The following is a 26613-nucleotide window of genomic DNA, read 5'->3' as shown; positions in this document are numbered from 1 at the left end:
AATTTGTTGGTATGTCTTAAGGAACCCTTGGGGGACCATGAGAGTAACTTCTTTTGAAGACTTCCAGCAAACCACAATCAAAAATATAAGTGTTTCCTTTATCAGAACCTGTTTTCATGAAGGATAACTCTCTCATCTCTCTCTCATCTCTCTCTCTCTCTCTCTCTCTCGTCTCTCTCTCTCTCTCCCTCTCTCTCTCTCTCTCTCTCTCTCTCTCTTTATAGAAAGAATAATCTAAAGAGAGAAAGAGAAAGGCAAGGAAATGGACAACAAGACTGTACTTTACGCCAGCGAGATACATTTGTTAACACTTGCGCAGAATAAATGTATGTATACTCACACAGACTGCGACAGTGAATGTTGGGCAAGAGAAGTTCTGATGCTACACAGCCAGCCAATTTATACTGCATACATTAGTTTCTTATCAATATGCTGTATTAGCCAAAGCCATGGTACTACAATCCATTTGAAACAATTGAATGTGCACAGCTCACCAATAGATATAAAGCCATTAACTGCATCCTTTTTCTAATTTCTTTTTAAATGCTTGCCTATATTTAACCTAGAGTTTTTTTTTTGCTTACAAATCTAAGCACTCATTGATTGTCACTGTTGGAGTTATCTATCAGAGGCAAGGGCGAAGAGTGAGAAGAGGAGGAGACTAGAGTAGCGGAGAAGTTTAATCTACACACATCTCACAGATATGCTGTTAAAGTTGGATGTTTGCCACTTAAAGGCTTACAATAGATCTCCTTGTCAGCATTCTCTCTCTTACTCTCTCTCTCTCACTCTTTATTTAATGGCAGTTGGAGGAAAAATGTGCCAGTTGCTAGAGTTTTAGTTGTTTAAATACTGGTCACAAGGAGGTTTAGTGTATTGTCCTAAAAACATGAAAGAATTTTAAGGGATAGACTAACATGAATTCATTTTGATACTATATTTTTTGTTTTTGTTTTTAATGGGAATATTCTATATTTTAAATAAAAATTTTTCTTTTAGAACGCTCTTGGGTGACAAATTTTATGTTGTTGATGAGGAATTAGAAGGAGACATAGATCCTGATCAGTCTTGGATTGAAGTGAAAGGAACAGCAGTCATCATTCATCTCTGGAAAGAGCCAAAACGTAAGTTTTTATTAATGAATTAACATATATAAATAAAAGGGCTTCTTTTTGCCATTAGTATTTTAATGAATGATTTGGAAATGGTATTTACATAAAAATATTCAACAGTTTTATGATGAAGAGAACAAAGTAGGCCAGATCAGAGCATTGAGATGAGGATTTGACTTTTGTTAAACCTCTAAGTTGAATGTAGGCGAGTTTCTAAGAAAAGTCCATTTTTTCATTTTGCTGTCAAACAACCTTTTTACATTTTTATTTTTCCTGATTCACTAGATCAATTTCACCCACATTTAATTCAAAGAATCTTTTAGCAGATGGATTTAAATTTGTGTGGATAGGGTTTACACTAAAGAAAATGAAAATAGATGGGAGTAATTTTTAAATCTCTAGAACTTCTTGGTCACATAAGAAAAAATTCAAGTTTCATCACACAGTGTAGATTCAAGTTTATTTAAATCATTGACCACTAGGCAAGAAAGATTTACATTGGATTAGATAAAGAAAATCTTAATTTTATATACTTGGAAGCTCCTCAGTGTGGCTCAAGTGAACGACATTGCCCATGGATCTTGCTCTTAAACTAATATAGCATTAACAGGCACTGCAAGGAAGTTAACCAGGTTATGTATCCTTACTGGATTTAAGGGTGGTTTGGATTGAACAGCTCAAATCTCCACCTGACAGGTGTACCTGACATGGTTGAGCAAAACAATTTTTGTAAAACCTTGCCTTCAGTGTTGGATGTGATCTCAACAGATGGCAACTAAAGTCACTAATATGTGATATATATGTAGGAAGTTATCCACGGATAGGTTGTCTTAAAGGGTGGGAAGCTATTGCAATATACATTAATTCCCAAATGTGACAAACTGATGAATATAGCTATCCCTAAAAAGCAATATGAACAAAATAGGTAAAGAAAAAATTTCAATAAAGACCCAGCTCTAGTTATGACAGGATTGCATATTTGGAGCATTCAACAGCTGTGGATATCTTTTCTTTAGAACGGAAAGAATTCTTCCTTCACTTTCAGAGAACAGAATTCATAGTTACCTTGAAAAACTTGGAGAAATCAGAATATTGCTTGTCAGAACATGAAAGAAACATAGTGACATAATGTCACATCAACTAACCATATGAACTTTATGATGTGATTGGAAAACTGTACTTTATTTGAGAGGAAGAACTGCTTGAAAAACAAATGATCTAGAAATTCCTAAGATACAATGCAAAAATTTACATGCCCTAGAAATATTGAAATAAATAAAATTCCCAACAAATAAAATTCCCCTTTATATTGCTTTCAGACATTTTTCGCCTACATGCGAGAACATCATAAGCACCATACATTGAAAGACATTACTCACAAATAAGTTTAGATCTCTCACCATTAAGGAAAACTAGAAGATTTTCTGTCCAAGGAATTCCCTTGTCCAGTAGATCAAATATTCATTACATAGATTACATGAAATTTGAACAACTATAGGTTTCCTTAGTCCTTATTAATGCAGGCATGAAAGGAAATGAAGATGTAGGTAGTGTAGGGAAGGTTGCAATAGTTCGTACTACATCATACCATTGTAAGTAAATTGCATGGATTGTGGAATAACGAGAGAAAATAAGCTTAATGTGTTCAACAGTACACAATTGTGACAATCATCAATACAAGAAATGTAGTAGTGCTATTTTCCAAGTTAAGAATTTTGCACCTGTTTAACAAGAGGCGTTTTAAATACCATCCCTCGTGACTTACTTCTCTATCAAATTGCTAACTTCTAGTGTACCAAGTAAAATACATAATAAACAGGTTTCAATGTAGGAAAAACCTATTTTTGGTAGTCGCTGTTGAGTCCTCAGAGAGTACCCTTTCTGTGGTCTATCCTGAGCTTTATGGTGAACAGACTAATGTCAAAGAATTCTCTTAACTGGTCATATGGCTGGGGTTCAGGGGGTAACTGGGTGACAGTCAACTAATCAATACAACAACTGGGCCACAGCCAACTGGTCAGTACGACAACTGGGTCACAGCCAACTGGTCAGTACGACAACTGGGTCACAGCCAACTGGTCAGTACGACAACTGGGTCACAGCCAACTGGTCAGTACGACAACTGGGTCACAGCCAAGTGGTCAGTACAACAACTGGGTCACAGCCAACTGGTCAGTACGACAACTGGGTCACAGCCAACTGGTCAGTACGACAACTGGGTCACAGCCAACTGGTTGACAGGATAACAGGACAACTAAGCGACAGTCAACTGGTTGACAGGACTGGGCAAGACTTTTCACTATGTAAATAGTGATTATAATATAATAATAATAGTATTACGTGGACAGTGTTTAAGAATTAAGCCTTTATTAAGATAGTCAACAGCCAAAGAAAGTGGACGAACAACTGGCCGACAACGTAACGAAAGAATAATAAAAGAATAAAGAATGTGGTTGCATGTTTTCAAGATTTCAAGGATTGTGGTCAAATTCTACTCTACCTGAGAGTGTACCTTACCTTACAGACCTTACAGTTCGTTCGGGTTGCCCCAGGTCCCTCAGTGTGAGGCGCCTCTAATGTCTACCAGAGAGTTGCTAGTACATCTTCCGGTATATTTTGCATCTTCCAATCTTGGATGGTCTGGGATGCAGTTTAGATATTTGTCGAGCTTATTCTTAAACACATCTACGCTCACTCCTGATATATTCCTCAGATGAGCTGGCAACGCATTGAATAGACGCTGCATTATCGATGCTGGTGTGTAGTAGATTAATGTCCGTGTGCTTTCCTTATTTTTCCTGGTATGTATTTTGGGCACTATTAATCTACCTCTGCTTGCTCTTTCTGATATTTTTAGTTCCATGATATTTTCTGTTTTTTATTCCTTCTATCTGTTTCCATGCCTGAATTATCATGTAGCGTTCTCTTATTCTCCTTTCTAGAACTATATAATTTTAAGGATGTAGTCTTTCCCAGTAGTCTAGGTCCTTAACTTCTTCTATTCTAGCTGTAAAGGACCTTTGTACACTCTCTATTTGTGCAATATCCTTTTGATAGTGTGGGTACCATATCATATTGCAATATTCAAGTGGAACTACGAACATATGTTTTATAAAGCATAATCATGTGTTTCAGCTTTTCTTGTTTTGAAGTGCCGTAACAACATTCCCATTTTTGCTTTACATTTTGCCAACAGAATTGCTATTTGATCATTGCATAACATGTTCCTATTCATCATCACACCAAGGTCTTTAACTGCTTCCTTATTTGTGATTGTCTCATTATTAGGTCCCCTATATGCATATAGCTTTCCTTCTCTGTCTCCATAATTTATTGATTCAAATTTATCAGAGTTAAATACCATCCTATTTACCTCTGCCCAATCATATACTTTGTTAAGGTCTCTTTGTAGAGCGTTCCTATCTTCATCACAAGTAATTTCTCTACTTATTCTTGTGTCATCAGCGAAACTACTCACTACCGAATCCTTAACATTACTGTCTATGTCTTCAATCATAATAACAAACAATATTGCAGCTAGCACCGTACCTTGTGGCACACCGGATATTACCTTGGTTTCATCCGATTTCTCATCGTTTGCAATAACTATCTGTTTTCTGTGTGTAAAAATTCTTTTAACCATCTTCCTACTTTATCTACGATATTGTGTTTTCTAATTTTCTTTGCTAATATATTATGGTCTACTTTGTCAAAAGCTTTTGCAAAGTCCTAGATAAATCCACATCTGTTTCATTTCCGCTTTTCATATTTTTGAATATGTTCTCACGGTGGACTAACAGTTGGGTTTGTGTACTTTTTCGGGTACGAAACCGTGTTGTCCTATATTAAACAAATTATTTTTTATTAAATGTTTTCATAATATTTTTCTTCATTACCCTTTCATACACTTTCATAATATGTGATGTTAGACTCACAGGCCTATAATTACTTGCCTCTAGTCTTGATCCACTTTTGAAAGTAGGGGTGATATATGCTAATTTGTGCTCATCATAAATCTTGCCTGTATCTACAAACTTTGTCTTAATAATATTGCAAGTGGCTTTGCGATAGAATGAACTACTTTCTTTAACAAATAGCAGGGACTCCATCCGGCCCTGCAGCAGCTCCATTTTTAATTTTAACATTAATTGCCTGCACAATATCAGCTTCATTAATTTCTATGTCAGCTAAATATTCACTATTTTCCTTCCTTTACTTCTATATCATTATCTTCATTATCTATTCTAGGGGTGAATTCTCTCTTATATCGTTCTGCCAGTATGTTGCAAATTTCCTTTTTTTCATTCGTTAATCTCCCTTCAATTCTCAGAGGGCCTATTTCTATTCTTCTTTTATTCATCTTCTTCGCATATGAGTATAATAGTTTGGGGTTTTGCTTGATATTTAATAGGGTTTTTTTCTTCCAAGTCCCGTTTTTTCATTTTCTTTTGATTGTATAATCTTTTGTTCTGGATTTTCTATCTTACTTTTTAGTTATATAACTTTCCATGCATTTTTTTCTTTTGCAAGACCTTTTTTTCCACTTTCTGATTTTCTGGAACAAGATCCTTCTGTCTCTTGGTATGCATGAATGATGTTTACTTTTCTTCTTCGGTATATATTTTTCCACTATTTTCTCCAATATTTTATATAATATCTCCGTATTTACCCTTATGTCATCACTTACGAAAATGTTATCCCAATCTTTGTTTAATTCTTCGTTAATTTCTGACCATTTTATATTTTTACTGTAGAAGTTGTATTTCCCATATCCTTCCCCACTTTTTTCATTTCTTGCTTATATCTATTTTCACTTGCTTTGGAATGAACTGTTTAATTCTATGACATTATGGTCTGAATACTCACAAATTATAAACTATTATTTCTTTAACATAATTCATCTCGTTCACAAATACTAGGTCTAAAGTATTTTCCTTTCTTGTTGGCAGGTGATTTATTTGTTGAATGTTGTATTCTAGTAGCATATCTAATAGCTTTTCAAATTGCCTCTTATCTTCTGCACTACTATTACTCTCTTTTTTATATGTATAAGTACAACCACAATCTCCTATTCGTTCCTTTCCAGTTCTACGAAAGGAAAGTTGAAGTCACCAGATAGGAGAATAGTCCAGTCCTTGTGATTTCTACATATATCATCCAATTTTTCAATTATTAAGTCAACTCTTTAGTATTAGGAGGTCTATATATTACTATGTTCATCAATTTTTCTGATTCAAATTCTAACCGCTATTAGTTCACATTCTGAGTTACTATATTTCTCATATATTTTTCCTTGTTTTTTGTCTTTCCCATATATTGCGGTTCCCCCTTGATTCCTATTTTTTCTATCTGATCTATAAGTTTGGAACCCTTTTATTTGATCATCATTCCCAGTCTCTTGAATACAGTAGAGCCTCAGTTCTCGTCGATAATTCGTTCCAGAAGGAGCGCGAAAATCGATTATTTCGAGAACTGAATCAAGTTTTCCCATAAGAAATAACTGAAAATGGATAATCCGTTCTTGACCATCAGTTATTACCCTAACCTTGCCTTTTTTATACAATACATTACATGTAAATTACAACTAAATAAGTTAAAAGTAAATAAATATCATGTTAAATGTATATTTATAATTTAAATGTATAATATACAGTATAAAAGAAAAACTAGCCTAGGCCTACGTCCAACCGATTGTTGACCAAGCGCCATAGGCTACCTAGGTAAATAGTAAATAGAACGCAGTGCAGTGGGTAGGCATAAAAACGTGTTTGCTAACATAACAAAAACATTGAAAAGCAAGTCTAATTATTACAGTAAATTAATAAACTATTAAAATTAAACCCAATTCATATTTATACAAAAAAAACTTGCAAAAATTTGCCTACAATAAGTCGGCATTTAAGGATGTAAACAAACCATAGCGCAGCCCTAGTGGGTTTATATCGGACTATGGTAAGTAAACAAACCATATCTCACTATAGCCCTAGAAACGTTACATTCGATATTAATTTATGGTAAATCTTTTACGGAGTCGACTGCAAACTGTATACAAAATCGTTTTATTTGAAAATTATCTTTCAGTAATGTAATGTTTTGATACTAACGATTTTGTTTCACAAATGTCCTTATAAAAAAGGTGCGTCTTTTACGGCAAATTATCCAATATCAGGGCTGGTTTTCAAGCTTATTGGGGACTTTGACAATTATTATTGGTACTGCATGGTATATATACGTACTATAAGTAAAAGAATCCTCTTAATGTCTTTAATTACTATACCATTACGTACCAGCATCTCTTGAGTTTAATATCAAGCCAACTTTTTTTTTTTTTTTTTTTTTTTTACGAGGACGCTTATAAACGAAGCATACAGATTGCGTTCGTTAACCGCGCACGGGGCGTGCATTAATGTAAACTGTGTCACTACCAGACCTCATACGTAAACATTGACGTCTTTTTACAGTAGACATAAAAGAATCGTCTTAATTTCTATAATTATTCTATACCATAGCGGCTTCTCTGATTAAGCTAAGGCTAACCTCCTCTTTACCAGCAAGCTTAGCAAAGATTAAGATTGCGTTCGCTACCGAACGGCACAAGTTACGTATGTGACAGTGGTTTCACTACCAAATTTCACACGTAAACAACGACGTATTTTTACAGTCGATATAAAAGAATCTACTTAATTTCTATAATTAATGTATACCGTAGCGGATTCTGAGTTAACCTAAGGCTAAGCTCTTCTTTGCCGGCACGCTTAAAAAGCTTAGATTGCGTTGCTACCGAACCGAACATGTTACGTATGTAACTGGTTTCACTACCAAATCTTACACGTAAACATTGACGTATTATAGTACGACATAAAAGATTCTTAATTTCTTAATTACTACGCACTTAATATGGCATAGTGGCTTCTCTGATATAAGCTATGACTAACTTCTTCTTTACCGGCAAGCTTAACAAAGCTTAAAGGTTGCATTCGCTACCGAACCGCACATGTAACCTACGTATGTAACATTGCCTTCACTCCAAACCTAACACTTAAATACGTATTGCATTTGCTACTGAAACGCGCGCCTCAAGTGTGAGCATGGCTTTAGAATATTACGCTTGAAAAAAAAATCAAGCAAGGATGCTTAATTAAATCTTTTTTTCGCTCATCACTTTCATGCAGAGGAGAGGATAGACGAAACTTAAGGTTTATTTTGGAGTTGGAAATAATGGAAACATTTTGAAGAAGGAAAACGCGAGATGCCATGTAAACACTTTTCCATTATTTCAAAGATTAACAATAGCAAAAGGTTTTAATAGATAGCCAGTAGTAATGTTGGGACCCATGATGAATCAAAAGGTAACTGCGTATAGAGTTGATACCAACGAAAAGCAAACGAAATGCGAGCAAGGTGTACAAGACACGACACATGTTTGAATGTGTGTAAAACATAGTTGCGGACTTTAAACAATGCAGAGTCGAGTGGCGTCACCAGTGTTACCAACCGTTTTGCTAAATTATGCTAGTCGGTCCAAGCAAGAATTTATGCCAAATATGGTGCAATTTTGTGCCAGAATTATGCTATTAATCTATCATTATCTCATTTCTCTAATACATTTGAGCTAAAACAACGATGTAATGGAAATTTAAAACATTTATATATCAGGTGAAATGATACAAAGTGACGAACAGACAATATATAAACTAATAATTTGATGATCTTTAATATGTTAGGAAACTCGTAATAAAACACCATTTTACTTTAATAGATCACATACGCATCACTAGTACACTATTTGATATGCAATCACTATTATACTATTTGACAAATGTGTGAAGATCACACATACAAATGTGAAGAAAAACAACAAATTTTACTTATTACTGCATCATTATCATGCCACTCAGAACCATTTTTCTTTAACAGGTCACATAAAACAATTAATAAATACTTGAAAATGTGTGAAAATTACTTCAAATTATAACATTTTTTTTTTTTTTTTTGTTATTTACTGATATTTACTGAAAAAATTAAAACTAAAAAAAAAGGTAAACAAACAACAAACCAGTCCTCTACTCAAGAAGAAAAACATACGTACTTATTACTTGATCATTATCATGCCACTAAAATACTATTTTTTTCTCTTAACAGATCACATACACAATGAATAAATATTGAAAATGTGAAAATCACTTCAGATATAATTAAAAATTTGATAACTGAAAAAATAAAACTTAAAAGGAAAAAAAGTAATTCTTTACTCATGAAGAAAAAACATTATAACACTTTACTGATCGTTTGTCATGCCACTGTGAGTATTTATTTATATTCACAAAATTTAACATTCCTTAGTTGGGTTCAAACTTAGCAATTAACTCATTTGTTAGTGCTGCTTTTGAGGCAATTTCACTTGAAGATACATTCACTGTGGCTGTGCATGAAATTGAGGAATTTTCTGCATTTTATTTAAAATTTTAGTGAAAATACATTCTAAAATTGTACTAGAACCCTAAGTGTGAAAGAAATTATGCTAAGCTCCAATTCTTGGTTGGGTCAAATTATGCTAAAAAACATGAAATTATGCTACATTTGGTAGCACTGGATGACGCCAACTAGCGGCGGCTGGCGGAAACAGTTTTGTTTACAACATCATATGGTCAGGGGTCGGAAACTGGTTTTTTGTTGAAAACAGATACAAAAGTTTATTGGAAATTTAGTAGCGAAATCCGATTATGTCGAGTTCTAATACGGTCGTGAACCGGGTCTCTACTGTACCAGTTTCACTTATATTCATTATATCTATTTTCTTTTCATTTTGGGTTAGTTCTTCTAAGTACTCTATTTTTCTTTTTGAGTTACTCGTAACTAAACCCTGCGCATTCATCCACACTATGATGGTTTGCGTGTTTTCCTCCTTCATTTAATACTGGTAGTAATAAGGATTTTCCATGTCATCTTTCTGTTCTGGTATGTTGTTCTTTTTTTCATTTCCAGAAATTCTGACATTAAAAAAATCCAACTTTTCCATAATATTTGATCTTCCTTTTCATATAATTATTCATTTTGTGTCTGAATCTGCAATTTTCTCCGTCTGCAATATCCTCTTGCATAATAAATACAGTTATATCTCTTGAGTAGAATTTCGGACGCTGATGCTTTGAAATTTTTTGCTGACACCTCTGCATATCTCATTGGTGGTTTGCTTTTCTCTTTTACCTGATATTCTTGATTTCTCTCTTTACAGTATTTGTTTCTTTCTTATTTTGGATTTTATTACTTGGTTGGTTATTTATTTGATTATGATTCATGGCTACAGGGTGCATATATTTGCATTTTTTGTCGAACTTACATCCTTTTCCTTCTTTTAGGTTTTTACATATTTTTGGATGCAGATCTCTGCAATCATCCCCGCCCATATCCATCTAAGTATGCACATTTACCATATATTTCATAGTTTTGACATATCTTAGGATGTTTGTAGTAACATCTTTCTCCAATCTGCAATTCCCTCTTTCAAAAGGTTGCAGATTTTGTCTTTCTGTCTATTTTTTCCTCTTTCCCGTCATTGTGTAGATCTGGGTAGAGCCTCTTCGGGATTTGCTTTCTTGTTGTCATATCGTAATTTATTTCTTCGTAGGTATGCTGCTTTATTGCCTCATATGTAGTATCAATGAGTATCTCTGCATCACCTACTTTTATCTTGTTCTTTGTTTTCCTTATTTTTTTCTGTCATTTCATTTTTGTTTACTTCTCTTCCGTTTTCCTCTTCTTCTTTTTCTTCTTCTTCTTCCTCTTCCTCTTCTTCTTCATCCTCAACTATTTGTACATTCAATCTTGATTTAATAACATTGTCTATCCATGATAGACATGTTGAACAAAAAATTCTTGTATCTTTTCTCAAATCTTGTATTACCTCAGCACACTGTGGATGGGTCGGAATGTTGGCATGCAGCACATTTTCTGATTAGGTTTGTGGATTGACTATGCTATCCAACCTACACAGTTTGCATGCTTTTGGCATTCTTTTTCCTAATGCATCAATTAGGATATTCACAAGATTCACCTTATTCATTTTCTTTGTCGATATGTTGGTTTATGTATATTTTCTTTATGAGTCTCTTGACCACTTGGATTTTATTTGGAACTTCTTCAATTATTTTCAAGATGTTTTCATTAGATTTGTTCCAGTTTGAAGGATTATATCCTTCTAATATATCTATGAATGCTTTTGTATCTTTTGGTTAGGACTGTTGCTGATTTCATAGATGAGAAATGCCAGTTCCCTTCCTGCTACCTCATCGTATTGCGAATGTGCTAAACACGCCAAATTACGCCACCTCTTCCCGCAGTTGGAACTTACTGCCATCTTGTTCTGATTTATAGTATTACACTTGATAAACTACTTAGAAGACGCTTTATCCTACTATTTTCACACTAATCTTATCACCGATAGTTCACGAACACTTCTAGATATTTCTCAAATTCTAGTCGTATGTTAAACTTGTGATATCTGTTGATTAATCTGACTTCACGCGGGTACGTCTCACCAAGCAAGATGGCTACTACGAGAGAGTAGGGTACAATGTTGTTCTTAATATATAATATGCCTGATAAGAGTTTTTTTTTTTTTTTTTTTTTTTTTTTTTTTAATCGGTTACCATGCCTATTGTGTGTAATATTATTATTACTATTTGTATTATTTACTGTTGACATAGGGAAGTCTCGACCAGTTGTTTCATAATAAAGACTTAATTTTTTAATCAATGCCAATGTATCTCACATCTAATACTATGATTATTACTATATAATATACAATTTATGATTATTACTATATAATATACAATTTACAAGTAAAAAATGTGGCCCTAGGCTGTCACTTAGTTTTTTGTTGACCAGTTGACTGTTGTCATGTCACCCAGTTGGCTGTCGTCCCAGTTGTTATGCCAACCAGTTGACTGTCGCCCAATAGCCACCAAACCACGGCCGGTTATTGTGTCGTAATAGTAAATATTATAACACATGATAGAGTATAGATGAACTTAGGATAAGAGGGCACTTACTTTTATCCTCAGCAAATGCTAATACCCAGTTTACCTACTACGTCAAAACTGCAAGAAGTGGTGGTGGTTATGCACGTACGCACCATCATATTGTTTACATACGACCAGTATCTGACTAAGACACCATTCCTTTCATGTCTTTTCGTCAAGGAAGTGGGAGGGTTTTGAGGACTCAGCGGCGACTACCAAAAATAGGTTTTTCCTTTTCAAAGAAATTGACAGGTGACAAAAAGCTCTTGGATTCTAATCATAACCCAAAAACGTTTTTGGACCAGGGTCAAGCCACTAGTTTCAAAGCCCCATTCATTATTCCAAACACCTAAAGGTTTGGTAGCAAAGAACAAGAAACTAAGTGTGTACTCAACGTTTTTTAGGGTGAAGTTCTGTGGTGTCTTACCTAAGCATGCAGTATTGTCAAACCTTCCCCAGCAATATAATTAGTATACTCGCCTGTTGGGAAGACCTGTGGTTTGCCGCTGTAGCGCCTATGGGTCAAACATATCTATACCACCTACTGATACACTGTGTAGTCTAATTTGTTCGAGCTTTTGGCAAGTGTTGCTAGAGTGTAGGAAAAAACAGACCTTTGGGATGTCTGCCATGACCTCTAGGTTAACCTTAAGTGCATGAACTGGGCATAATGTTATGTCTGCTAATTCTAGCTTACTTAGAATAGGAGATTTCCTTCTTAAAGGTGTCCCATTCTTGGCCCTGAATGACAGGCCAGAGGACAATAAAAATTGATTGTCATCTCTTTGGATGATTTATTGTCCCCGTCTATGAGAGCCCAGTTTGCTAATACGAGCTCCTGATGCTAATGCAATCAAGAATATTGCGTACTGTAGCTGTGAGTTTTGGTTGTCCCCCTCTAAGAAGTAGACCCATGGTTTGTATCAGGTCCACTGAATTTCAGGGCTGATTGAAGTATAAGCACCTTGTCCAGGGACCTAGTAACTGCAACCCTTCTAGAGCGGATCTTTGTAGTGCAAAGGACCGCAGAAGGGAAGTGACAGCTCCTATACTAGGAGTCAAATCATTGAATCATAAACCAATGAATATTAATGCTGCCGTGTATTCCAAGATTGCTGTAACTGCAAGGCGTTTGTCCTCAAAAGGGATGAGAAATTTAAAAATTTGTTTCCCTAGAATTTTGACTTGGCTCTCGGTATGCATATTATGTAAGTATATCTTCTGTACATACTGTTATGTATTGCCAGATATATGAAGTCTCTAATTTTTGCACTAAGTATCTAGCAATGTAGGGCGAGTAATTTTTATGGTATAAATAAGATTCATGAAAATACACTTGTGAAGGTCTTGGCTTTGAAAGGAGGATCCTTAAAACTCTTCTCTCCTGCTAACTGGGATAAAATAGCTGACAGTTTTGGAATTTATTTCTTTGTGTATTATTAAAGGAATGCCTGTTTGGCCAGTTTAGGGCTATTAAGTAAGCTGTTCCTTAGTAGGTTAGGAGTTTGCTCAACACCTTCAAAATCTGTAACTATGGAGGAAAAGGTATGTCGCCCTCCATTTGTTCCAGTATTGTATGAAGGCATCTCCTGCTGTTGCTTCCCTAACAGTTTGTGATTCTCATATGTGGCGAACAGGCCCACTTCCATTTGTGGAAGCATGTTGGGTATTTTCTGAAAGAGTGATTGTCCAATTCCACACTGTTGAGGCTGTCATTTTCATTGATTGGGTGTCTACAGTTACATTGAGACACCCCGTAAGGTGAATTGCAGATAAGTACCACTTCCTTTCTTGGCCCATCGAAGGATGGCTAGCATTGCCATATTTAGAGGAGGTGAGTATCACCCTGACCTTGTAATTTAGGACATTGCAGTCATGTTGTCTAGAACCAACTAAATGTCTCTCTTCTGGAGGTTTTGAGTTTTTTGAGAGACAAAAAGACAGGCATCAGCTCCAGGAAATTGATATGACAATTCCTTAGAGTAGCTTAACACCTCCCTGTCACCTGTTCCCACCCCACCCCATTTAAAATAAGTGCTGTGTCCCCATAGGGAAGACTTTGTATTATCTGTGGTGTCATTGAAGTCGACCCCCCAACCATACCATTCCCATTGTTATCCACCTCTTCCTCTATGTCTGCCCTTGATAGGTATTCCATTTGTTGCTCTTCTACTAACTATAAAAGGGTCTTTGGACCTTGTGAACAAAATTTCTCTCTGTTTTCGTTATCCTTTTGTGAAGCATCATCCCATCTGAAGATCTACCCGTTCTTTGAGGAAAAAACTTTTTGGGGTGACTGAAGACTTGTAGGAAAAAACCTTTTGGGGTGATTGAAGGCTTGCCTTTTTAAGCGTGGCTTTTTGGGCTGGGTAAGGGGAATTTTTTATTTTTTGTTTCCTAAATTTCCTTTTTTCCTTTTTCCCCAAAACGAGAGTAGACTATCCATACAAAGCTGTTGGGTGGCGGGCTTGGGTTATTAAGAGTTTTGAACCAAACCAAAGAGTCCTCACAAGATGGTCCTTACAGAAAAGGTCATGATGTAATAATGAAGTTACATTGGGAAGTGGCTAGTTGGAGCCCTCCAATGTTTCCATTTGCACTTCTATGTACCACCCTAGCAAGTCATAGGATGCTTGCCACAGGGTTCTCACAAGACTTTCAACCACAATAGCAACAATTGTTCTGAAACAATTTGGAAGACTTTTGATGGAAACTTCCAGCAAGCTGGTAGAGGCTACAATACTAAAGCGGTGGATCATAGTACGAAATTCTGCTGAGGCTGTCGCCTCTGAGATTCTTCTCATTGGGGTCCTAAATTGCTGTGTAGCTATAAATAAATGAGGCTTTTCACCTTCAGAAGGGAGTTGTTGATAGGCATTCCAGGACTTGCCTCATTCTTTTTCACTGAATCCGTGTAGATTGTTGGCTACTGCTTGGTAGTGTATCGCCGACATCGTCATCTGAACAGATTATCTATATTAGTAATAATTGTGGAACATGTCTTTAGATGAAACTTGTAAATAGAATGATAACTTCTTCAAAACAACTTTCGCTTCTACAAACTGCTAACGATCTCAAATTGTGAGCATGGATGTTAACTGGCAAAAAAGCCAGTTTACTGCTTTTCATGCACATTATAATCATTGTTTCACAGTCTAAACTCAATTATTTTTAGATGGAACTTGAAATTGCATACTCGACTTTCAAGTTGGAAGTTTCCATGAACTTTGGTAATGAAATCAATAATCAAAGAATGAAACTCTCGGAGTTAACGATTGTAGATTGCTAGTACCTACATGTACTGGCAAAAAATAACGGTTTACAGCTTTTCACTCACTAAAATCATTGTTCCACATTATAAACTAACACAATTTTCAACAAACTTGAAATTGTACACATAGCTTACAACTTATATGCTTCCATGAATCTCAGAAATGAAATTAACCCTCTTACGCCGATTGGACGTATTAAACGTCGAGATAAATTGTCTCCCGGGTGCCGATTGGACATATTAAACGTCGACATAAAAAAGTTTTTAAAATTCGCGGAAAAATACTTATAGGCCTACCAGCCAAAAAACTTTATATCACGCGCCTTGGGGATGCTGGGAGTTCACGGATCAAGCTGTTGTTTTTGTTTAGAAGCGTGACCCAAGTGCGCATGCGCGAAATCCCTCCTTCTCGCTTTTGCAAGCATCAGCGACACTCGTACCGAGGGCGATCTTTTGCCGCAATCGTGTTTTGCAGAACTTGTGCGAGAGTTTGAATATTTGTGTTGCTACAGGACATTCATAGAGATGTCTCAACAACGTATGGAACGCGAAAAGCGCTTTTTACCCATTGGAAGGGATCATGTGAGGCGTGTTTTGGACTTGGATGCTGGGCGAAGGACCAAGCACCCAGGATGACCTCGCGCCTCAAAGCCGTTCTGTGCGGCCACGTGTGGATGAAAGTGGTTTAGGATCACAACGTGTCTCGTGTGCCTTTAGTAACCCCTAGGAAGCATCGGGGCGTCCTTAAAGGCATTCGTAGGAATTTGGGAGGCCTCCAACCAAGGGCATAGACGAGTACTTATCGGAGCTCGATCGGGAGTATGTCGCAAGTCCCTCATTTTGATGGCGGTTGGTCATCTAGTGATGAGGACATCACTCCCGATGTCAGTGATGATGACTATTTGCCCCCAATGTTCCGTTCGAGGCTCACATCCGGAAAGTGAGCTCGAATTTAGTGGTTTTAGTGCAAATGAGGGGGAATCTGAAGAGGGGGAATATGAGGATATAGGGTCTAGTTTTGTCGCGGATGATGATACAGAAAGCGAAGGCCTAAGTGAGGGAGATGGGCCAGTGAGGGGGTTTCGTGTGCGAAATCCTGCCCGCATTCGTGTGCGTCGCGCGCGCACGGGCACATAGAAGGTTGGATCGTCGCGCCAGCCAAAGTGAAGGTTGGTCGTCCGAGAGCGACGAAGGGTGGACAGAGGACCCCACCCCACCTAACATGCACCCATTCATGGCAACCTGAGCTCACCGTACCTGTTCCCTCTTGACTGCTCTGGGGTTCATTCAGCTGTTCCTTACGCGGGGAATTGCTGGAGTACCTGGTAGCAGAGACGACGGACTACGCTCGGTACTGCCGTGATGAACTGTGCGCGACATTATCATATCACTGGCGGGGCTGCAACCTCATCGACATGGCACATTTTGTGGGGCTCCACATTTTTTGGATTGATGCCTGCTGCCGACGTCAGGCAATATTGGAGGCGTCATTTTTTTTTTTTAGGTACGCCTAATGTGCCTGGTGTTATGCCCAGTGATACTTTCCATGGCATTGGACAGGTATTTCAACGCCTTCAACCGAAGGGCCATAACCGGAATTACTCCGATCGCCTCATCTTAGTGCGCCCAGTGTTGAAATACATTCGTGAACGTTGTAAAAATCTCGTGGTTCCTGGAAAAGAACCTTTCTTTGGATGAGGGGATGATGCCTTACAAAGACGTCTTAGCATTAAAGTGTATAACCCCAAGAAGCGAAGAAATATGGAGTGAAAGTTTTTATTACCGAGTCCAACACTGGATACGTCGTGGACGTCTTAGTGTATTCCGGGGTCTTCTCCACGATGCGTGAAACTGTTTTCAGGCTTGTGGATCGTTTCTGTAACCAGGGATACCACCTGTTTATGGATAATTATTATAACTCTGTATCCGTGGCCCAGAACTGTATGAAGCAGGTGTTCACGTCAGTGGTACCCATCGGTTGGTGCGTGGGGCCCCGAATGTCCTCAAGAGGTTCGCTAGCCATCCACAACATCTGGCAAGAGAGAGAGTGGCGGCAGAAGGGAGCTGTCTTCGTCATTTGTTGGAAGGGTGTCCGACTCGTCCCCATGATTACGACAAGCCATAAACCCGTCCAAGAGGAGGTCGTACAGCGGAAGAAGATACGTCGACAGGGCCGAGTTGTGTATGAGGAGTTTCGGTGGAGCGGCCTACCGTTATTGGGCACTACAATAGGCACATGGAGGAGTTGATCTCTTTGATCAACTCATCCAGTATTATCCCTTCGCCAGGAGAACCAGGAGGTGGATCAGAAGCTCCTCAAATACATTCTTCATTTGGCCCTCCAAAATGCCTACATACTCTACTGTGGGTACTACGGTCCTGATCTCCGGAGGATGACCCACTTACAGTTCCTCGAGGCACCGCCGGGGATGCCTCATCCACTTAATCCCAATGAGTGGGCCTTCCATGTCTGCCCCCCTGCCCCGAGCTGCAGATCTGCCCCTAGAGGAAAGGGCAGATCTTAGGAGGGCCAACTTAGGTAATCCTGCTCCTACCAGCTGCTGCCGACGCCCCTGCTGCTGGCCCCGCCCGCACCACTTCTCGTCGGGTAGTGGACCCTGTGTGTCGGCTGCAGCCAGGGGATCACACACTGGAGCTCCTAGAAGGGCGCAGGCAGAAATGGTGCCGGGTGTGCCATATGAATGGCATTAGGAGAGACACCCGGTTCTTCTGTCGCACCTGCAAAATAGCTCTATGCAGGTTCGGGGAGTGTGACTGCAAATACCACAGTGCGGTCTTTTATTGGAGTGCGCCTCAGCGACAGACAGCGGAGGGCGCAAGTGCGTGCATTTCCCTCCTCCACCTGTACCTCGTCATGTCGAGGAAAAAAATGCAAGACTCAATGGAGGAGGGAGAAACAACGAATAGAAACGAAGAGTCAGGATTACGAGTGAATATTTTTCTGCATTTATTTTATACTTATTTTTATATTTATTACAAGTTTTTATATATCCATATCTATGCATGATATATGATATTTCATTGTATGCAAAAGAAAAGTGTCACCTGCATTCCTTTTATTTATGTTTTTGTACCAGATTGAAAAAATTTATAAAATAAATATATATATATATATATATATATATATATATATATATATATATATATATATATATATATATATATATATATATATATATATATATATATACACATATATACACACACATATGTAAGTGTTTACATAAAAAAAAGAAAATATGGAATGCTAGTCCATATATATAAAAGACTAAAACTAAAGAGGTCAACCAGATTGCTTGCAGGAATGTGATCAGACTAGAGACGCTAAAGATGGACGTATACAATAAAAGTAGGCTAAGATAACATGCCGTCACCTGTAGTCATTCAATTGTTTATAAATATTAGTCCAAGCTCCCTGCTTGAGACAAACACGTGACCTATAGCTCAAGCGGCCTACGTGATCTGTAGCATGTCTCAGTTGAATTGTGTGTTCGTATGTAACTATGTCATCTGATAGTATGTTCATATGTTCGAGCTACTATCTGCTTCCTTCATAACTTGTAACAGAGAATGTAGAACAGGGCAGAACGAGTTAGCTATCGTCATTAGAAGACCTGTATCTCTTTACCTAAGCTTTATCATGTAGAGAGAACAGAAGTAGCCATCATCATTGGCAGAAGCGATCAAGCTATCGTTATTAGAAGACTTGTACAATCATATCTGATCTTCAGCATGTAAAACTTCAGAAGAATATATATATATACTTCTTGTGTTTTCTACAAGAACCTCCTCACCATGAGTTTAACACATCGTCGTCATAAACAAGAAGATAATCCCGACTTCGTAAGTGATCTACAAACCCCAAGACACTCCATTGAAGATGGAAGTGCAATACCAACCGACTTAGCGTAAGATTATCGCAAGTCTAACATTACCTCATAGGGCGCCTTATCATACAAGGCAAGGCAACAGCCCTAAAAGTGGTGGCAAGCGTACCAGAAGGACTCTACAAATTCTCCGAAGATAAAACAGGAATAATAAATCATGAAGTCAACGACGACGAAAGCAGCAGATTCTTCAAGCAACCTAGTATCATCGTTTAGTGAGCGACTTCAGAAAACAACAAGAACTTCACCGACGACGAAAAGCAAGAGATTCTTCTAGCAACTTAGTATCATCGTTTAGTGTAATAACTTCAAGAAACAAAACCGACGTGTCTTTTTTCCTACGGCAACGCAAGCTTCGTCTCTCATTAGAATCATTCAAGAAAACATCGTTAGTGAGCGTTTACCGGCACTTCAAGAAACAAACTCGAACGCGTCTGCAGCATCGGATCTTTCAAGGGCTCGAATCATCGAAACAACGCGCACGGGGAAACTGAAGCCAAACCGGGTCATCTGCTAAATAGAGAAGGAGGACCAAGGCCGTGTGTCGTTATCGAACACCGTGACTTCCCACAAAAGCAAGCTAAGTACAATTTTTTATTCATTTGGAGTAACTTTGAGTGTTTCCTTTACAGGTCGAATTTCGTTATTCCTGTGGCTGAAGTTACGAGACATTCTTAATCTTATTTTTTTACAGAAATTATCTACATCATTGAGATTTCGCTACTGCGAGTTTTTATCTTTGAGTGTCTGTTTCCAGAAGTTCTACCTGAAATATCATAATCATATAACTATGTTAATTTTAATCATTTTGGGTGATTATTAATCCCTTACGTAACAAATCATATTAAACAGTGAATATGCGTTTACGCAAGTGGACGTCTGTATTTATACAGATGCATGGATAGGGTCGTTAAGCACCGTAGTGATTAGAAAACACAAAAACAACTGGAACACCCGTTTAAATCTAGATAAATTAGAGGTAACACTATTTCAGGTCATGACAATAAATGCTCCTTTGCAAAGTCCCGATCGCAGTTTTAGCCTTGAGTTTTTTTGAGTTATATAAAATATCGAACCTCATGACTCAACTCAACTTTAAAAATATGGCTGGATTGCAAGGAATAACATGTCTGTAAAAAAACTTTCATCAGGCTAAATGCGCTGACCAGGATCCCTCACTATTTCAAATTTTAGCAAAGAATGAAGTACAAACAGTTAATATTGAATGCAGTAGAGATAACTTGTCTTAATAGTAATCGCTCAGTTTCCTAATAGTTCGTCATTCATTGCTTTATATGTAACCAGCAACATAATGCTAAAAACACACCAATACGTTGCCGATGGTTATAAAGAGAAGGATCCTAATTATTACAAAAAGAAATAGAAACAGTAGCCCGTTCAGAATCAAACAAGCAAACTCGGTGACTGTGTCACCTAGTCAAGCGGTCAAGGTCAGTCAAAACTGCCGAAGTGTTCAAAGCATAGCAAATTCCAAATAAGCGACTCTAGCAGAGTGGGGAAAAGCGATGTTGGTTCATACATGCCAATATCTTTTTGAATTAAAAAGGATTTTTCCTATGAAACACACGACCGTATAAAGTAATCAGAGCAAGGTTTTCGTTTTTTTAATACGTAAGTTTAGTTATAAGTTAGTGCGGTGGATATAAAAGCCCGACTGTACGCGCCGTAAAAAATTAGAATATCTTGTTTATCCTTTAGTACACGTAATATCCTGTATTTACAGGACTTCACGTCTGGTTGTTCGAACTTCCCTAATGAGAAGTCCGGATAAGCGAGCGTTTACAGAATACCTCTACAGTTATAAAAAACATTGATCTGTATCTAGTGTAATTGTAAGATCCATCTAGGGGTATACAAAATATTATCTTACATCCTGCAAAATAAGGCGTGTTTATCAAAGGAAAATCCTATAAACCTTCAAACATATTAAAATCCGTTTGAACAAAAATGAGACAGTTAATCAAATAATAACTTATATAAAGGAACTATACAATTTGTTCCTCATAAAATCATAACATTGTTCAAATGACCCAACAGAATTCTCCCACAACCGCAGTCGCACTTTGCACGCAAAATCTCGAGAAGCATGCACCCTCGAATGTCAGTGCGTGTAAAAAGACTTTGCTGGGAAATGAAATTTTAATCCTTCCGACACTCTGAAATATAAACGATTTCCGCGAACAAAGCCCTAGACACGGTGGACTAGCAGCAACAAGTTAATATAGTAATCCACAAAAACCTATACATATAAATATCGCATTTTTTTTTTTATTGTTGCTAATTTTTAATCCCGCCCAATCAGTCGTGGATGAATCTCTCTTATATTCTATCTAAAGTAATATCAGTAAAGTCATTCAAAGCAGAGATGATTCAGCAGAAATTTTTTTTATCTTACCTGAATACCAGGTAAGTTTCTCCACTAGCGAGTGATCTCTGGGAGAAAAACGGATGTCATTGAAAACTAAATACGGTCTAAGGACAAACATAAAGCTATATACGTACCTTCGTGTAGAACCCCAATGAAATTTCAAAATAGAGATAAATGACGAAGTTGAAAAATGTTAGTAATAGGAGTCATTAGGAAATCAAATAAGCCCATATAATTTTTCCCTCAAACGTCATGCCATAAAAAATCGGACTTGGCGTATCTGCGTAGATTTCTGTCGCTTAAACAAGGAAACGACTCCCGATAGTTTCCAGTGCCATGTACCGACGACATCTTATCTCTGTTAGGTTAGAATAAATTTTTCACCAGCTTGGACTTACTTAAAAGCTTTTACCAGATACCATTACCTAAGTGATTGTACCTCATACTCCGTTTTCAGCACACTCAGGGGACATTATCAATTTTTACGTATGCCTCAGGCTTACGTTGCGCCCCAATTACATATAGTGTTTGGAGACTTTTTAGGGGATACCCTACATGCTTATATGGTTGGTCTAATCTTTTCTAAATACCTTAGAAGTACATTCACATAAACTAGAGCTAGTGCTACAGAGACAAAGACAAATAATCTCAGAGTAAAGTATCTAAATGTGAGTTTTTAAAAACCGAACATGTTTATCTAGGTTTTATGTGTCTAGTCAAGGTCTTAAAGTAGTCCATGGTAAGGTGTCGGCTATTCATAACTTTCCGGTACCTATTAACGTAAAAGGGGGATACAGCACTTTTTGCGCTGTAGTGGGTATTACAATCGTATGTAAATATGTAACTCTTCAATCAGACAGCTCCTTTAACAGATCTTACGAAGAAGAGCGTAGATTTATTATGGGTCTAAAAAGCAATCAACAGGCCGTTCGATATCTTAAAAGCGGAATAATGCAGCTCACCTAACTTAAAAATCCCTGATTTAAATAAGGAATTTTTTTTTTTATTGCAACAGACGCCTCAGACCAAGGGGTAAGAGGGGTACTACTTCAGTAATATGATAAACAGTTTTCCTATAGCTTTTTATTCACGTAAACTAAAGCCCTCTGAAAGTAAATATGCAGTAATAGGCAAGGAAGGGCTAGGTATCTTTACTCACTAGTACATTTTAAGTTCATAATCTATGGCTATCCTGATAGTCTTACTGAACATGAGTCCTTTACCGCGTTTTTCAAAGGCTTTAATCACAGTCCAAAAGGAAACTCGGTGACAAATGATCATTCAGGTCTTTGGAGCCAAGTTAAGATATCTACCTGGAAAGCAATTATCATAGCTGACGCATTATCCCGCAATCCCGCACCATCAGCAAAGAACCATTAATTGGACTAAAAGATTTAAAACATCCGTGCCTATTGTTAAAACCGTATCTAAACAAGAAAATTCCTTAACCCAAGAGATCGCGAGCATTGAATATCTGGGTCGGAGCGCAGAACTGTTACAAACTGAACAAAGCAAGTGTCAACAGCGAGAAGCAAAACAATAAACACCAAACAATAAACACTTCGAAACGGAAACAGGGTCAGTGGCTAGGCAAAAACAATAAACACTTCGAGCAGAAACCCTAAGCAAAAGTATTATTTATAGTATGTGTATCAGAATAATGTAATCAAATGTAATATTATATGTAGGTCTGTGACGAGGAAAACCCGAAGAAACACAGCAGAGGACTAACGACCAGGTAGTAGTAATAATCTCTCTCATACCAATCGTCATAAACTGGTTGCATTCCGTCATCCAGGGTTCCCTCCTATGTCACAGAAAGCCAATTCACTGTTTTCTGGCCTACAATGCTTACAGATATAAAAAGCACATAACTAATTGTAACACGTGTCATGAAAACAAGGGATACACTAAGACACCTGTCAGTTAAGGGCCTATCCTGTGCCAAATCAATCCTTGAGAGAATATACGTAGAATTATTAACAGAATTACGAGTCTGACAGAGGGAATAACACTTCTTAGTGTTAATAGTTCCTTGACACGTTATATAGAATTAATAGCACTAAAAAACAAACACCGCAATTGAGTGCGTTAGGAATATTTATGAGTGCTAAATCAGTAAACATGGATTCAACACATGATAACCTGACTTGGGTGGTGTAAATCAATAATAATCTCCTTAACACGTTGTGTGAATTCCTATCCATTAAGAAAACCAATACTATATTTTATCACCCAGAGTCAATCGGTGTTTGGTAGAATAACGGATAATTAAATAGGAAGTGTGAATGTCTTACGAGTTACAACTCGTGATATTGGTATCCGAACTGGAAATTATAGCGGTTCTCGCGGTTTTAAACTACCTTTATCATTTATATCTTGTATCTATAGAATTGATGCCGCAAGTAGCCTTATACGGTACGCCGCTAGAACACTTTTCACATATTCAAGCCAACCATTAATTTATCAAATATATATATATATAATAAAATAAATAAATATAAAAAAATAAAATAAATATGGATACAGTGGAGTCAATACCATACACTCCGTAAGAAGTCGGGAAGGGTTACAATTTATAATAAAAAGGGAATCACGATAAAAAAATCAATAAGCAAAAACGTAACCATAGGTTATTGAAATATCCAAATAAATATATTGCGTAAAGATTTGAACTCTAACTTAACGCTTTAGTAATGACAAATAAGCTAAAAGTTCAAACACATATCAAAACCTACTGACATATTGTCTGTCCCGGTGATTTATATTGTCGTAGTAATAATAATAATAAATAAATAAATAAATAAAATAAAATAAAAGAGATTTTAAAGTCAGGGAAGCTAGAAGTGAAAATGTTATCTATGGAATAATCCTATATGAATCTTGTACAGGGCTAATAAGATATATAGAATTTGTATGGAAACCTTTTTCATTAGTTTGAATAAGGAATATTTAATTTAACATAATTACAATTATGCAGATTTCCAACATGAAACTAATATATTGTTCAATTTTGGTACTGTTTTTTTTTTTCAGACAATTCTTCTCATGTGGGTCGAGTATTAAAAACAAATAAAATATCATTTGAAAATACTAAAGTCGTATCTCTTACAGCAAGTAACGTAACTCTTAAGCTGGTGACGACGTCATCAGTTCTAGAAGGTCTGTCGCGTTTGCCGTATCAGCATTGATTCCTTTAACCTCAATATCTGCTTGCACAGGCTTCATCTCGCGCTTGCAAAGCAGATTGACTGGAGAAAGGAATGCTTAGCCTAAACTTCTCATGGGCAAGGCAGACGTGTCTATCCGTATGCGCAATGCAACTAAGGAGTTGCAATCATTTTAAAATTAATAACAAAATAAGCAAAATAGAATTTCTATAACAACAAAATGAATTAATTTTTTTCTGAACCTCATAGACATTAGAAGTTATCAACGATATGTATAAGAAATATTTACTGGCAACATTAGCCTATTACAATTCAAGTAAAAACATTCATGGGAAAATGTCACATTTTCTTGAAAAAACCCAAAGTTTATTTAGAAATTAGTTACATAGTGGGTTTTTTCGTTGCACCTCCTACCTATTAATAAAGTTTTTAAAATTAACTTAAGAAGGATGCGCGCGAGAAAATTGAATATGAAACTTTTGTTAGGGCACATAGGATCGATTTTATCACAACTTAATTTCAGTTAGCATAGAGAAATACAGAATCATGATTAATATTCTCTTTTGACTCTTATGTTGCCTGGCAATCTTACAAATAGCTCCGTTTTCCACTTCTTTGTCTAGTAATTTACTACCAGTAATATCGAATTTTCTTTGGGATTTGTATTGATATGTTTTTATTTTTTATAATTATGGATATTTTTTACAGTCATCATAAGACCTTGGATTAGGTTCACTTCATTGTTAGTGCCATGGATAAAAAAGTTTGTACAGCAGACTCTTTTGAATTCCAAAATATCAGCGAATTCATGTGGGTTAAGTCTGGTCTAAATGGCTCTCTCCCCTCCCCTGTATTTGGATGTCGTCTGAATCTACTTTGCCCTTGTGACAAGTATAATTTCACTTGCAGGCTGATTAATGGAAACCTGTTACAGTATCCTGCAGTACGAGAGTTTCACATCGCAACTTCAAAAAAATCGTTCGTCGCTGCGGACGACGGCAGTCGAGTAACAACCGCCTACAATGTGAAAGGAATAAGCACCATCATGGACTTCTTCGACCGACACCGTATCTCGTCGTTAATCTTGTTTTAATGCGGAACACTCCGGCGGCTGTCGGAATCGACCACAAAAGGGACATACTTCCGACAAATTACGACCCGAAGGATATTCAACACTACTTTGCTGGCGAAGGACTCGTGCTGGGATGGTTTTATTCATCGCGAACGTAGGACGTAGGACGCAGAGAATAAGTATGAGCGCAAAATAGAACGTTGGACCCGCCCAGGACAAATTTTTCCCATTGTTTTAACCCTGTGAAATCGGCCGTTTCATTTGGCTATAGGTGGTTGTCTGGAACTGTGTAATGGACAAAAAGTGGTTCGAAAGCTAGTTAAATGTGAAGTAGTATCCCGGTCCTGTATCTTATATATATAAATGATCATAAATAACAGAATCGAAATATATTTTTTGCGTGTACGCACTAGGAATCTATATATAAATGATCATAAATAACGGAATCAAAATATATCTTTGCGTGTACGCAATAGGAATCTATTTAAAGTGCACATATATTAATCATAATTATATGAATCCATATACATATGTATAAACAAATCAAGTAGCCTATAATCAATCTGTTACCTTTTATCTTACCAATATCTGCAGTTATATATGTAGTTAGTATATGGATTAATGAATCAGATATATAACAGTTAGCATAAACATTGATAATTTTATCAAT

General features: G+C 37.0%; 1 protein-coding gene across 1 annotated transcript in view; it reads left to right on the top strand.

Moving 5' to 3' along the window:
- LOC135213886 (uncharacterized) overlaps positions 1-26613 on the top strand; it is a 59551-nt gene that overhangs the window by 11929 nt on the left and 21009 nt on the right. The window contains exon 2 of the mRNA XM_064247984.1: positions 1000-1124. Coding sequence (XP_064104054.1) covers positions 1000-1124 — 125 coding nt within the window. The remainder of the gene's footprint in view (positions 1-999; positions 1125-26613) is intronic.

This window comes from Macrobrachium nipponense, chromosome 43, assembly GCF_015104395.2.
Source record: "Macrobrachium nipponense isolate FS-2020 chromosome 43, ASM1510439v2, whole genome shotgun sequence".
In the NCBI taxonomy this organism is placed as follows: Eukaryota; Metazoa; Arthropoda; class Malacostraca; order Decapoda; family Palaemonidae; genus Macrobrachium; species Macrobrachium nipponense.
Note: the sequence above shows the minus strand (reverse complement) of the source record. Positions and strands in the feature narration are given on the sequence as shown.